At 44.1% G+C, this 15,739-nt stretch overlaps 1 protein-coding gene across 1 annotated transcript in view; it reads left to right on the top strand.

The window, feature by feature from the left end:
- RXFP1 (relaxin family peptide receptor 1) overlaps positions 1–15,739 on the top strand; it is a 589,706-nt gene that overhangs the window by 399,046 nt on the left and 174,921 nt on the right. Inside the window, exon 4 of the mRNA XM_063920473.1 lies at positions 7,579–7,684. Within this exon, the coding sequence (XP_063776543.1) occupies positions 7,579–7,684 (106 nt within the window). The remainder of the gene's footprint in view (positions 1–7,578; positions 7,685–15,739) is intronic.

The raw sequence follows: 15,739 nt of genomic DNA, 5'->3' as shown, positions 1-15,739 counted from the left end.
CACAGATATGGTATGGAGCGTTTTTTTCAGGCAGAGAACAGATAAAAAACTAGCAAAACTCTGCACTGTACTCCTCCTAACAGCTGCTCCCCAGTCCCCAATCCTCCCCACAATAAACTAAGCAATCAGATCAACTGTGTAGTATACTATTAATAATGAACTATATAAACGGAGAGGACGCCAGCCACGTCCTCTCCCTATCAATCTCAATGCACGTGTGAAAATGGCGGCGACGCGCGGCTGCTTATATAGAATCCGAATCTCGCGAGATTCCGACAGCGGGATGATGACGTTCGGGCGCGCTCGGGTTAGCCGAGCAAGGCGGGAGGATCCGAGTCTGCTCGGACCCGTGTAAAAAAATGTAAAGCTCGGGTGGGTTCGCTTTCTCGGAAACCAAACCCGCTCATCACTACTTCCTACAGACAGGAGTGGATATGGGCCTGAAATTAGGCTCGGTTAAGGTACAGATTTCGGCCCTCTCGATTTTCTTTCAGAAGGAATTGGCTTCTCTTCCAGAAGTCCAGACGTTTGTAAAGGGAGTGCTGCACATCCAGCCCCCTTTTGTGCCTCCAGTGGCACCATGGGACCTGGACGTGGTGTTGCAGTTCCTAAAATCACACTGGTTTGAACCGCTTAACAAGGTTGAGTTGAAATTTCTTACTTGGAAGGTGGTCATGTTGTTGGCCTTAGCATCAGCAAGGCGAGTGTCAGAATTGGCGGCTCTCTCACACAAGAGCCCCCACTTGATTTTTCATGTGGATCGAGCTGAATTGAGGACACGTCCGCAATTTTTGCCTAAAGTGGTTTCTTCGTTCCATATGAATCAACCTATTGTGGTGCCTGTGGCTACCGGTGACCTGGAGGATTCCAGATCCCTAGACGTAGTCAGGGCCTTAAAGATTTATGTAGCCAGGACGGCTAGAATTAGGAAAACAGAGGCTCTGTTTGTCCTGTATGCGGCCAATAAGATTGGCGCTCCTGCTTGAAAGCAGACTATTGCTCGCTGGATCTGTAATACGATTCAGCAGGCTCACTCTATGGCTGGATTGCCGGTACCAAATTCGGTTAAGGCCCATTCCACTAGGAAGGTGGGCTCTTCTTGGGCGGCTGCCCGAGGCGTCTCGGCTTTACAACTTTGCCGAGCGGCGACTTGGTCGGGGTCAAAAACTTTTGCTAAATTCTACAAGTTTGATACCCTGGCTGATGAGGACCTAGCGTTTGCTCAGTCGGGGCTGCAGAGTCATACGCACTCTCCCGCCCGATTGGATGCTTTGGTATAAACCCCATGGTCCTTACGGAGTCCCCAGCATCCTCTAGGACGTAAGAGAAAATAAGATTTTAAACCTACCGGTAAATCTATTTCTCCTAGTCCGTAGAGGATGCTGGGCGGCCGTCCCAGTGCGGAAACTCTGCAAGACTTGTATATAGTTGTTGCTTACATAAGGGTTATGTTACAGTTGACATCGGTCTAGGACCGTTACTGTTGTTTTTGTTCATACTGTTAACTGGTTATGTATGTTCCAGGTTACATGGTATGATTGGTGTGGGCTGGTATGAATCTTGCCCTTGGATTGCTAAATTCTGCCTTGTATTGTCCATCTCCTCTGGGCATAGTTCTCTAACTGAGGTCTGGAGGAGGGGCATAGAGGGAGGAGCCAGTGCACACCCATAGTCAAAGTTCTTTTTAGGTGCCCTATCTCCTGCGGAGCCCGTCTATACCCCATGGTCCTTACGGAGTCCCCAGCATCCTCTACGGACTAGGAGAAATAGATTTACCGGTAGGTTTAAAATCGTATTTTTTGCTCAGTATTCACTACTGAAAGAGAGGGGAAGGGGCCACAGTTAAGTTGCAGGGATTTTCAGGAAAATTAAACAAATACATTTGCAGAGGAGAAGGTCCTAAAAGAACTCTCAAAGCTGAAAGTGGACAAATCTATGGGGCCAGATGGGATACATCCAAGGATACTAAAAGAACTTAAAGAGGTGCTGGTAGCACCATTGACAAAATTATTCAACCAGTCATTAGCTACATGAGTAATTCCAGAGGACTGGAGAAGAGTGAACATAGTCCCACTGCACAAAAGTGGAAGCAAGAAAGAGGCAAACAACTACAGACCAGTGAGTCTCACATCAGTAGTAGGGAAATTGATGGAAACACTCTTAAAAGAAAGAATTGTAGACTCTCTCAAATCCAGCAATTTACAGGACAAACAGCATGGATTCACTGGAGGAGATCATGTCAAACAAATCTTATTGACTTTTTTGACTGTGTGACTAAAGTGATGGATAAAGGTGGAGCCATGGATATAGCTTATCTAGACTTTAGTAAGGTTTTTGGCACTGTTCCACATTGCAGATTGCTAAATAAACTTGAAAGCTTGGGATTGGATACTAGGATTATTGAATGGATAAGATCTTGGTTGCAGGATAGAAAACAGAGAGTTGTGGTAAATGGAGTGCATTCACAGCAGGGAAATGTTACCAGTGGAGTACCACAGGGATCTGTACTTGGACCAGTGCTTTTTAATATCTTTATTGGTGACATTGCAAATGGCATTAAAGGGAAAGTATGCCTTTATGCAGAGGACACAAAGGTATGCAACAGCGTAGACCAGGTGGGGTAAAACAAATGATTGGGGATCTAGGTAGACTAGAGGTATGGTCAAGAGTGTTGCAATTACAGTTTAATGCCAAAAAATTTAAAATCACGCACTTGGGTCTCAGAAATCCAAAGGCTAAATATAGTATTAATGGCACTATACTGGAAACTACTGAGGAGGAAAGGGATCTAGGCGTCACTATTTCAGATGACTTAAAGGCAGGTAAGCAATGTAACAAAGCAATGAGGAAGGCTAGTCAGATGCTTGGCTGCATTGGGAGATGAATCAGCAGAAAGAAAGAAGTAATAATGCCACGTATAGGTCATTGGTACGGCCTCCTCTAGAATACTGTGTTCACTTCTGGAGGCCATATCTTCAAAAGGATATTAATACATTAGATACTGTACAAAGAAGGGCAACTAAAATGGTGCATGGCCTACATCACAAAACATACCCAGAAAGACTAAGATATCTCAATATGTATAGTTTGGAGCAGAGAAGGACAAGGGGGGACATGATAGAAACTTTCAAATATATCAAAGGTTTTAACAAAGTCCAGGAGGAAACAGTCTCCAAATGAAGAAAAGCAATTGGACACGGGGACATGCACTGAGACTGGAGGGGGGGAGGTTCAGGGGAAATTTGAGGAAAAATTATTTCACAGAAAGGGTAGTGGACAAGTGGAATATCCTCCCATCAGAGGTGGTAGAGGCTAAGACAGTAGTGCAATTTAAGCATGCATAGGATAGACATAAGGATATCCTTGCAAAGAAATGATGATCAAATAAGGTTTGTAATAAAAAAAAATATAGTAAAAAAAAAAAAAAAGGGTCAGACTAGATGGGCCAAGTGGTTCTTATCTGCCATCAAATTCTATGTTTCTATGTTTTATCACATGACATACAGTAGTAGTGGAAACCGTGTTATTGATGAACTAAATGTGTAGCAACATATTGTAGATTGTATTAAAATACTATGTTTAGTCAACTCATTGTTCCCTTTGCCCAGGCTACACCCTGTATTATTGTTGTAATAAAAGCTTTCATGTTTGCAAAAGGAGAGTTCTGTCTTACGAATAACCAGGGAATAATACCTGCACATAAGTAGAAAGTTCTTGTCCATTGGGCAGTAAATCTAGTTCTGATTTGTTGTCTCCACCACTCTGAGACTGGACCGTTCACTCAATCAGGTTGGTACAGTATTTCAGGTGTTATGGCAGGGGTTTGTCATTATAAAGAGCATACGTTGTATCTGTATGCATGTGAAAGTACACTAACTTTAAGTGGTTGTATAGAACAGACCTTGTAAGAACTGTGAGGTCACTGTTCTTAAAAATCTTGCTCTACTCCTACAAAATGCCTATGCCTGCCGACCAGTGCCGGGATTCTGGCGTCGGTATTCTGACTGCCGGCATCCCGAACGCTGGTATGCTGACCGGATCCCATTTTGTTGTGTCAATTCTCTCATCCACTACCTTGCTGGCCTGTGTTCAACTCAATAACCCGAGCTTATAGCTTGATACCCCACAGTCCTGAGCCATAGTAAGTGGTCAGGAGGAACCATCCACAATCACCAACAAACAGATGCTGCAGCAGCTGTACATGCCACCCAGAACCCAGTGAAGGTGCATGTTGGTGTTAGCAATATTGTGCAAATATGAGGACCCTGTTAGTGCGTATTTGGAACTTACGGTTGTTAGTTTCTGGTGGCAAAGTAGCAGCAGTAAGTGGTTGTCAGTAGGAGTGGTCAGTAATGTCATGTTAGTAATGGTAATTGGAAGCCAAAGTAAATTCTGTAAAATCAACTCCCGATGGGAATACATTGGAAACTCAGTTTGTGGTTGAAATAGTGTCTAGATACCACTGTAGCTTGCAATTTAAACTTCACATAACATTTGCCAAAAGCCTACAAGAATTCTTGATTTGTGTATCTCTTGTCTTAGTGATCTAAATATGTTAGAAGTTGACAAAGTCATACAATTGTGGCACTTACAGTTGCACAAAATTATTTTTCCATCTAGTATAATCGTGAAAGAATAGTAGTTCCACTTATAAATAAACCACTGCTGACAATATGTTCAGATTGGGCTATCCAAGCAGATATACTGTGCAGTATGCCACAAAAAGGCAGTTCTGTATGGGCCTAATTCAGACCTATTTGCTCACTTTGCAGTCCTGCATTCGCATAGTCGCCACCCATAGTGGAGTGTATTTTCTCTTTGCAAGCGTGCGAACGCATGTGTAGCAGAGCTGTACAAACAGATTTTGTGCAGTCTCTGAGTAGCCCAGGGCTTACTCAGCCACTGCAAACACTTCAGCCTGTCCAGAACTGGAATTGACGTCAGGAACCCTCCCTGCAAACTCTTGGACACGCCTGCGTTTTTCTACCCACTCCCAGAAAACGGTTAGTGGACACCCATAAACGGCTTCTTCATGTCAATTTCCTTGCAAACGCTCGTGTGAATGGATTCTTTGCACAAACCCATCGCTGAGCGGTGATCCGCTTTATACCCATGTGACGCGCCTGCGCATTGCGGTGCATACGCACGTGCAGTTTATACCTGATCTCCCGCTGTACGAAAATGCAGCCTAGCGATCAGGTCTGAATTAGGCCCTATATATGAACAAAATGTGGCAGCTCCATTCCTTAGGTTTATAAGATGTTTATTATTACCGATAGGTTAAGACGGGTGTAGTCAGAGCTTAAAGTGGTCCTGGAGAGGTGGTGGAACTCATTTATCCCCGCACCTACCCCCACCCCCCTCCTCCTCACATTGGAGGTAATTCCAAGTTGATCGCAGCAGGAAATTTTTTAGCCGTTGGGCAAAACCATGTGCACTGCAGGGGGGGCAGATATAACATTTGCAGAAAGAGTTAAGGCCAGTACTCACTGGCCGATGGCAGAGAGATGTGTGCTGAGCGAACCGCTCAGCACACATCTCTCCCGGCGCTCAGCACAGCGCGATCTGTGCTGAGCGTGCGGGGGGGAGACGGGGGGCCGCTCACTTCACCCAGCGGGTGAAGTGAGCGACCCGCTAGATTGGCCTGCATGCAGGCCAATCTAGCAGCAGCGATAGCGATGCGCGGGGCTGCGCATCGCTATCGCTGAGGGGGCTACACACGGAGCGATCGTGCTTAAAATCTAAGCAATCTAGTCAGATTGCTTAGATTTTAAGCAGCGATCGCTCCGTGAGTACCCCCCTTTAGATTTGGATGGGTTATAGTGTTTCTGTGTAGGGTAAATACTGGCTGCTTTATTGTTACACTGCAAATTAGATTGCAGATTGAACACACCACACCCAAATCTAACTCTCTCTGCACATGTTATATCTGCCTCCCCTGCAGTGCACATGGTTTTGCCCAACTGCTAAAAAATTTCCTGCTGCGATCAACTTGGAATTACCCCCATTAACCGGAGCCAAAACCAGTGCTAGTGTTTTCAGCACCCCCCTACAAACTGTACATGAGTGAACTACTTCCATTGCTTTATAAAAGAGACATTGATCTCACATAGAAGCAGCATGGTCAAACAATAGTGCCCCCAATTCAAATTACACCACACAGTAGTAAAATCTTACTCACATTACATCACATGTAGTGCCCCATATTCATATTACACCACATAATAATGCCACTTATTATGGTTAAATCACTCAGTAGTGCCCTTTATTCACATTGCACTACACATGATACCCTCTATACATGTTATACCACACAGTAGTGCCCCTTATATACAATGCCCACAGTAGTTGTGCCCCTTACACATAATGCCAACAGTAGTGCCCCTTATAGACATCTCTGCCTCTGTCACTCCAGCAGCTCACTGCTTGTGTCCCTACAGCAGCTCCATGCCCTGTATATATACAGCAGCTTCCCCACTTCCTTTGTCCCTCTAGCCCCCTCATCTTGTCTGCAAGATGCAGAGCCTTCCCTTCATGACTCTTCATGACAGCATGACATCACATATGCCGTCCCGGAAAAGGAAACCATTGGGACCTGAGGAGGGGGGAGGTGGCTGCAGCTCATCAGTAACACTAGCGCCGCCTGCATCATCTGTTGACATAGGTGATGGGGCAGGTTTTTCTTTTGGAATTACTGTGCAGGGCAATGGAGGTGGTGGAACTAGTTCCCCCTACCATTACAGGTGGTGGAACTCAGTTCCACCTCGTTCCCCCTCACTTTAACCCCTGAGTGTAGTATGATATGCCGGCGGCCGAGCTCCCAGTTGCCAGCATACCGGCGCTGACATAACGACAGCTGGGCAAGTGCAAATGAGTCCTTGCGGGCACGGTGGCGCGCTGCACGTGCCACGCTATCTAATCTCCCTTCAGGGTGGCCGTTAACCCCCAAGAGGAAGAAAAGGTGTCGGTATGCCGGGTGTCGGGACTCTGGTGCCGGTATACTGTGCGCCGGGATCCCAACAGCCGGCAAACTGAAGACCACCCATTGAGACAAGCAGTGCTCCTTTCATATAATGGAATTTGGGACTGTGACCAGCACTACTGTATGGCATCTTAGATTTCTAACTTTGATCAAGCATACCTCTATGCACTGCAGACAGACAATCAAATACAGATACACTAAAGTGCACAAGTCCAATTACTTTGCCATTTTGTTGTGTGTAATGGTAAATAGTATGCATTTGCCTATTTCAGTGTTACTTTACATTTTTATAACACTGATTTGTATTTTTAGCTGATATTTTAATAAAAAGTTGGGGACACATTAAGATTACTGGCCTCTGTCTCCAGCTCTTTTATGTTGCTCTTGGTTGATTATACATAACTCAGTACTTCCAATCAGCAGTAACTGTTGTTGAAAGCTGCACCATCATTTAGCAAAGAAAATACAGATGACTAGATCAGATGATCTGACTAGAATAGAGTTTATATGAGGTTATATATAGCTGAATACGGTACTAGGTGACCTGTTATTGCCACCCTGCCATTCCTAATGTTCATATCTTTTTCTTTATCCAGTGCTTGGTGGGGTGCCAGCTTCATGTTTGTGCCAGGCCTTAGAACTTGATTGTGATGGAGCCAAATTACGCAGTGTCCCTTCTGTCTCTTCAAATGTGACCATGATGTGAGTAAAACAGGACAGTCTGTCTGAACAAGCTAAACTCATTCAGTGTCTCCGCTGCAGAATCTTACTTTTTCAAACACATATGTCTAAGATACATAAAAGAACTGATTCCTAATATTTAATTATTTAGATTTATGTTAGTCCATGATATGATTTGATAATTATTGACATTTTCTGCCTACTTTTTTTTTAAATTAAAGACATACTAAAACTTTTTTTTTTAATAATGTCTATATGTATGTATGTATAATCGTAAATCTGTGACACATAAATTATAACAGGGCTTGGATGATAACCACCTGTCTCTTGGGATCATTAAAGAATATGCATTTAAGTTAATCAGGCAAATAAGGTTAATTGATTGCTGTAGGTCAGTTAAAATTTGACTTCTAAATGTATTGTTTGTCAGTTAACTGTTTTGCAGGTACTATGGTGGTCATTCCAAGTTGATCACTTGCTAGCTACTTTTAGCAGCCGTGCAAATGCATAGTCGCCGCCCACAAGGGAGTATATTTTCGCTTTGCATGAGTGCGAACGCCTGTGCAGCCGAGCGGTCCAAAATAATTTTGTGCAAAACAAGACCAGCCCTGTAGTTACTTATTCTGTGCGATGATTGCAGCGATGAAGGTCCCGGTATTGACATCAGATACCCGCCCTGCAAACGCCTGGACATGCCTGCGTTTTTCCAAACACTCCCAGAAAACGGTTTGTTGACACCCATGAACTCCCACTTCCTGTCAATCTCCTTGCGATCGGCTGTGCGAATGGAATCGTCGCTAGAAGCAGTGCAAAACAACGATGCTCTTTGTACCCGTACGCCATGCGTGCGCATTGCTCCCCATACGCATGCATAGTTTGCCATTTTTTAAATAATCGCTACGCAGCGAACAACGGCAGCTAGCGATCAACTCGGAATGACCCCCTATATCCGTACTTGTACTGGGCGTCTTCATTGGAATGTAGTCTGCCTGTGTAAGTAATCCCTGCTCAGGCAGCTGTTTGGCACATTTTACTGCATAGGAAAAGAATCATGGGGCAGATGTATTAAACCTGGAGAAGTGATAAAGCAGTGATTAGCGCAAGGTGATAACACACCAGCCAGTCAGCTCCTGTCAATTTACATATTGGAGCTGATTGGCTGGCGCATTATCACCTTGCACTTACAGTATTGTAACACCCTGCATTAGTAATGTAAAACTATATGTGGTCACAAATATGTATAGTATAGTGATTAAAGTAAAAGGTTATGGGATTCCTTTTATTAAAAAAAAAAAAACCCGTTAAACTGCATATACCCTCATAGAGGGTAAAGATTTATATAAATAACCAGTATATCACCCTCACGGAGGGCAAATAATTTGAACTGAACAATTGATGTCGCAGTGAGCTTATGGGCTCGTGGCCCCAAGGACTGGCCCACTGACAAACTTGTGGGGGTTAATCGGAGCACCAATAGGGTGAGGAGAGCCAGCGCGTGAAGGAGAGTGGATGGCGGGACTGATCCGGGAAACCTGGAGGAAGCTGATACAAGGAGGCGACTGGAGATCCGTTAGAGAGTCTGAGGGGAGAGAGAGCAAGTATCGGAGCTACGCTTCTGCGGCTGAGTGACACACGGAGAGAGAAGTTTCCCCGGCTAACCGTGAGGAGAGACCAGATTACTGACCTGTGGGAGTCTCTGGTGATACTGGCCGGCATAGTGGGACCCGGTTTCCTAACCCTGCAGACAGAGAGAGCGATCCGTGACGGCGGGGACGGAGGAGGCTGGCCCGAGTGAGGAGAGACTTCCCTCAAGCGACGCCTTCCGAGAGGCGGCAGAGACTTCTCCAGCCAACCCGTTCAGAGGAACGATGACCCTGATGCAGTGAGTGACAGGAGGACCGGAGTGGTGAGCGACTCCCATAACCCCATATAAGGCTAAGGGAAGTTCCGTATAAATAGTGTCAGAAAAGGGCTTCCCACTGAAGAGAATCTCCAGCCGTACTCCCCTAGAAAACTAATATAAATGAGCCTCACACTGAAGGGGATGTAATGCAATATCTCATTTCACTGCATATGATGAATCCATGAGAAGTATTATTTACTACAGTAATTACCAGCCTATAAAGGAAGGATGTTTTAATCTATTAATATACAGAAGTTAGTTAGTTAACCAGAAACAGAACAGTTTAACTTCGTCCAGAGATAGACTTACCTCAGCCACAGCACAGACACGACAATTGGCAGTGATATCAGTTGTTATTCTGTCACTTTGATTTAAGAGCAGAAAGTTTTCTTCTCCAACTCAAACAAGCTAAATAAGAGAGAAGTAATTGCCATCAGTTTTCTCTGACACATTTCCGAAGCGTTAGCGCAGTACAGACTAACAAAGTTAATGGTTAATAATTAGAGACAAATGTATATGCAGTAACTAAGGATATATTTCAGCTACCCAATTCTACAATACATTTGGATTTATTCAACCAGGATTAGTTTTGGAAGAGACAGAATCTGATTATATTGCATACATAAAAGGGATTATAAGGAGTGGCTCGTTAAGACTAAACTCTTCAGGATAGCAAGAGAGCTCATTGTCCGAGTTACATCGGTAACGTAGTATTCTAAAAAAAGAAAAGACTTCATGTGCACCAATGTGATGGCCATAAGTCCCTGCGCAGTCTATATTATTCATAAAAGTTATTAGAGTCGGAGTTAGTATTTTATGTTTAGAGTAATATATTAGTAAGATAAATTGTTGCTAGATACAATATTGTGTCAATGGTAGTGACTAATAGTAGTCATATGAATATAATGGTCGTTTTATATGAGTAATGCTGTTACAGATTAGTGATGAGCGGATTCGGTTTTACTCTGTTTTACTCGGTTTTACTCGGTTCTCAAAACGGCATCTTATTGGCTCACGGATGTCACGTGTTTTGGATAGCCAATAAGATGCCGTTTTGAGAACCGAGTAAAACCGAGTAAAACCGAACCTCGCTCATCACTATTACAGATAATATAAACTTTTCATTCCTACCAGCCAGAGTCAGCTGAGATCGTCGGTTGCAGTACAATAAAACCCTACATTTATTTACTTAAGTGTACTGGTGATTACTGTTATAATACAGCGCTACTTGTATTGACATAAACTTTGATGTTACCATTGGTAAATGTTACCTAGTGTATCTGTCAGTCTGAACATTGTAAAAGTAAAGTAAATTGTTTTAGTTTTAATTACAAGTTACGGTACATACTTCAATCTCCTCTTTCAGTAAAAGGTCAAGAGGGTCGTACGACAGGTACCCTTATCATAGAATACTGTTGTGTTGATAAAACAAACCAAAATAGAGGTGTACAACTTTGGTGTCCACCGAACAGGATACGAGTACCTATAGAACATGTCGACGGAAGAACAAGCAACGAGTTCACAGAGTTCTCAAACAAATACAGGTGGCGTGAATCCACAACCAGCAATGGCTAGTGTAAATCCGATTACTATGCCATATTATTTTGGGGCGCCGTGGCTGCCCACATATTCGGGAGAGGCAAGTCAGAATGATGCTAATATATTTATTCAGTTTAAAACTAAGATGCAATCAATGTTTAGACTGTATCCCTTAGGCAATCAACAACAAGTGGAGATCTTAATTGGGCAGCTGAAAGAGTCGGCATTGAGAGAAGTGTTATCTTGGCCCTTGGAAGAGCGGCAAACGGTAGAACAGGTGTTCCAGAGATTAGCAACCACTTTTGACACTAGTACATTGTCGGAACTCAAGTCACGTTTTTATTCTAGGAAGCAACGGCCAGGAGAGTCGTTAAGAGACTTTGCATTAAGTCTACAGGAAGCATTGAGAGATGTTAAAGAGATAGATGAGGCAGAAGTGAGAGAGGTGGATGAGGTCCTGGTAAATCAATTCATAGATGGAACCAACTGTGAGAATAGTAAATCTCAACTGAAACTCTTGAGGCTACAAAAAGGGGGTGCCTCCTTTTTAGATTTTAAGGAGGCAGCAATTAAACTGGTTGGTTCAAGCCAGCCAAAAGAGGTTTCTTTTCCTGAAATGCCAGGATACCAAAAATTTTCAGAAAATAAGATTGAGTCGAAAAAAACTGCTCATCAGAGTGTACAGGCTCCTAATGGAGCCTGTAATTTAATTTAATTATATACAGTAGTTTGATGAATTAATTTTGGTTAAAATTCCATTTTTGAGATGACTGTCAGTATAAGAAATTACGTTTTTTATCTATGCACGTGTGTGTGTATATATACATAGACTATACAAATTGCCTGATTGGTGATAACAACTCCTGATTTTGGATATTATATGCACATGTGTGCACATTTATTTAATATTAAATCTCTTATGAATGTGTGCTACAAAGGTTCAAATAACTACTAAATACCTTTTATATGGAATTACTGGTCTAAATTATTTGTGGGTACACACATATATATATATATATATATATATGGATAGATTTGTTTAGAACCGTCACTCCTTTGCTGCCAAAAGTGGATGTTCGGTGCCTTCAGTGGAAATAATAGATAATGCACATGGAGACTGCGGCACTCAATTTTCTGAAGTTGAAGAGTTTTTACTGAAGCATAATTTCAAAAGTTACAAGATGCCTTTACAAGGCCGACGTTTCGGTGCTGCAAGCACCGTCTTCAAGGCAGGCATGGATGGTATTACAGGTACAAGAAACTAGCAAGACAAACAAACATAGATTTCTTACCTAAATAGGCCCACAGACATCACGCCGCTGGAGAGCCGGGACCGGACTCCGCTTCCGCCTGCCGCAGCTGCGTCTGCGTCACTTCCGGTGACGTCAGTCGACTACCTCCTACGTTACCATGGAGACGCGTCCCGTAGTCATGGTGACGCGTCTAACTCTCTGGCCGCCTCTATGGAGCCGCTGACTGATCTCCCCGGCCCTCCAAGCGGCGATCTGCTGAACAAACACAAGGGGACACATTAGTAATTGCTCTGCTGGGCATAATAGCACATAAGAGGGTATGCAATAGAATATGCAGACATGGATACACACATAATGCACCAGATGGTGCACTAGACATTAAAGATATTGTTTGTATAAAGAATGAAGGAAGAAGATAAGAAAGACAAAGTAGGAAAGCAACACACTGAAGTGGCCAAGGTGGATTAGGCCTCACACTGCTGTAAAGTAAAGCACATATACTAGAGCGCATATAGTGATTGATGAATTAATGTCCACCAAAGATGTTCCAGTTCAGACGTTCATTCATGCCGTTAGGGGATACTGTATTGAGAACATGTATCCACTTGCTTTCGCATCTTAGAAGCTGGCCGTCTCGGTCACCCCCACGTAATGAACTGGGGACGTGATCTATCAAAATGTGCTTAAACTGTGCCAGTGTGTGTCCCTCAGAGAGAAAATGGCGAGCCACTGGTTGGTCGGCTACCTTGGATTTCAAAGCCTTATTTATGGATGAACGGTGTAGGGCCATTCGTTCCCGGACGGTACGGCTGGTTTTGCCCACATAATACATTTGGCAGGGGCATATAATGATGTACACGACATGCGTGGATTGACAAGATAGTGTATGTTTAATCTTGAAACGCCGGTCCTCATGCGGGTGTTTGAAGGAGTTGCCAGTGATCATATGAGTGCAGGTAGTACATCTAGGGCACTTGTAGCACCCTGCTGGTTTAGTCATAAAGTGTGCTTGCGCTGGAGTTTGCTTAAAGCCCGTGATGTCCGTGTGGACCACCAAGTCCCTGATGTTTTTGCCCCTAGTGAAACAAGGCATGGGACGTTTATGCCTAAAGCATGTTGTTTCTTTGTCTGTCGCAACTATGGGCCACAAGGCCCGACTCGCCCTTTGGACCACTGGGCTAGAGGTGGTGAAGGCCATTCTCCACGGGATTACTGCTTTAGTAGTGCGAACACTGGGGCATAATAGTTCGTTGCGGTTCATAGCTAACACCTCCTCTTTTTGTTGTTTCAAAAGGTTTAGACTATAGCCCCTGGTTATGAATTTGTCAACCACGCCATCAATGCCTTTAGCGGCGGTAGCTGGATCATCCGCAATTCTTGCTACCCTCATCATTTGAGACTTAGGCAAACCCCGTTTGAGGGGTTTGGGATGATGGCTTGATGCCAGCAGTAGGGTATTCCTGTCAGTTGGCTTGGAGTATACCTCTGTGTGTAACGAGCCTGATTGAAGTGTTACCAATACATCCAGGTAATGAATGGATGAGCAGCTGTGTTGGTAAGTAACCTTGATGGTAGAGTCACGGTGGTTGATATCCTCAATCATCTGGTGTAGCAGGTCCTCGCTCCCTGTCCAAATAATGAACAGGTCGTCGATGTAGCGCATGTAGACCAAAATGTGTTGTTTGTATTCCTCTCTATTGAAGAACATCTGTGACTCCTCTTGAAACATGAAGATGTTTGCGTAGCTGGGTGCCACGTGACTTCCCATGGCACAGCCGGATAGTTGTCTAAAGAAACGTCCGTTGTATATAAAATAGTTGCGGGTTAAGGTTAGTTCCAACAGCTGCATGAACAGGTCGATGTCCAGGTCGACAATTTGTTGTGATTGGTAAAAAGACTTGATAGCGGCAAGGCCCTGAGTGTGTGGAATGGATGTATATAAGCTGTTAATATCCAAAGTACACAAAATGCTGGTATCAGGAATGTCCTTGATGGCTGAAAGGCGTTGTAGGAACGCAGTAGTGTCCTTGATGAGTGTTGGTTGACTGGTAACATGGGGCTGTAGAATGCAGTCTAAGTACATAGAAATGGGGTGATATAATGAATTGCGTGCCGAGATAATGGGGCGACCAGGGCGATGTGTGGGGTTTTTATGAATTTTTGGGACCGTGTACAGTATGGGACTTCTTGGGAAGGGTTGTTGAAGAGCTTTGAAAAGCCTGGGCTCCAAGATGCCCTGCTGTTGTGCTGCTTTTAGTATGTCCTGCAATTCCATTTGGTATTGTATCGTGGGATCGCCTGGGAGCGATTGGTATACCTCCCCATCAGCAAGTTGCCTGTCGATCTCAGTCATGTAATCGTCGAGATTCTGAATGACGATGGCGCCCCCCTTATCGGCAGGGCGCACAATAATGTCTCGATACCCGGACAAATTGCGTAGTGCCTGATGTTCTAACCGGCTAAGATTGTGATGCACTTGAGGTTGTGCCTGAACAAATTTCTGGACAGAATCGTCCATTAATCGCGTAAATGTTTTGATGGAACTGTTAGAGGATACCGGATCGAAGGTGGAGGTGCTGCGTTTGGACAAAAAGACTTGCTGGGGTGAGGTTTGTGGTGACAGTTCGGAATTTTGGAAGAACTCCTGCAGTCTCAATTTTCTAGAAAACTGATGTAGTTCTATGTTCCACTGTAGATCATTATGCCTATTCGTGGGGACGAAAGATAGTCCTTTGTTTAGAACTTGTTCCTCGAGATCTGTAAGTACTCGTGAGGACAAGTTGTAGACTATTTTTTCTTGGTCTTTTGAGAGCTGTTTTCGCCTTTGCCTCTCGTTTTGGCCCCCCCGACGGGTGGCTTTGTGCTTAAGTTGGGTTCCGGATGGCTTTTGTTGCTTGTAGCTAAAGGGGTCGCGGGTCCTTCTAAAGGGTCGTCTGATTCGCGAGTGGCAAATTCGCTATCGCTGTTAGATGTAGCCACCTCGCGCCCTTTTAATTCTCTTCTTCTACGCCAGCCTTGCTTCGACCCTTGCCCGGTTGATCTTGCAGGGCGCCCCTCTCCGCCCATCAGCCAATGGTAGACCCGATTGGTCTCATAGTCATTCCGAACCATCTCCAATTTTTTAGTTTTAAATTTCACCAATTCCTGTTGATACAGGTCAATTTTGGTTTTGATTGAAGAGTGTATATCGGAATGAGAGGCGTTCTTGAGAATCGTGCTATTTGCAATCTCCAACCTGGAGATTTTGTCACGTGCTAGCTTTAATTCACGGTCCGATTCCTGTATTACCAAGAGCATCAGGTCAAAACTACAACGGTTGACAATCCCGATCCATTTCTGACAAAAATCAGGATTGTAGCGGCCTATGGTGGGTGCGTTCCG

The sequence above is a fragment of the Pseudophryne corroboree genome, chromosome 1, assembly GCF_028390025.1.
Source record: "Pseudophryne corroboree isolate aPseCor3 chromosome 1, aPseCor3.hap2, whole genome shotgun sequence".
NCBI classification, from domain to species: Eukaryota; Metazoa; Chordata; class Amphibia; order Anura; family Myobatrachidae; genus Pseudophryne; species Pseudophryne corroboree.
Note: the sequence above shows the minus strand (reverse complement) of the source record. Positions and strands in the feature narration are given on the sequence as shown.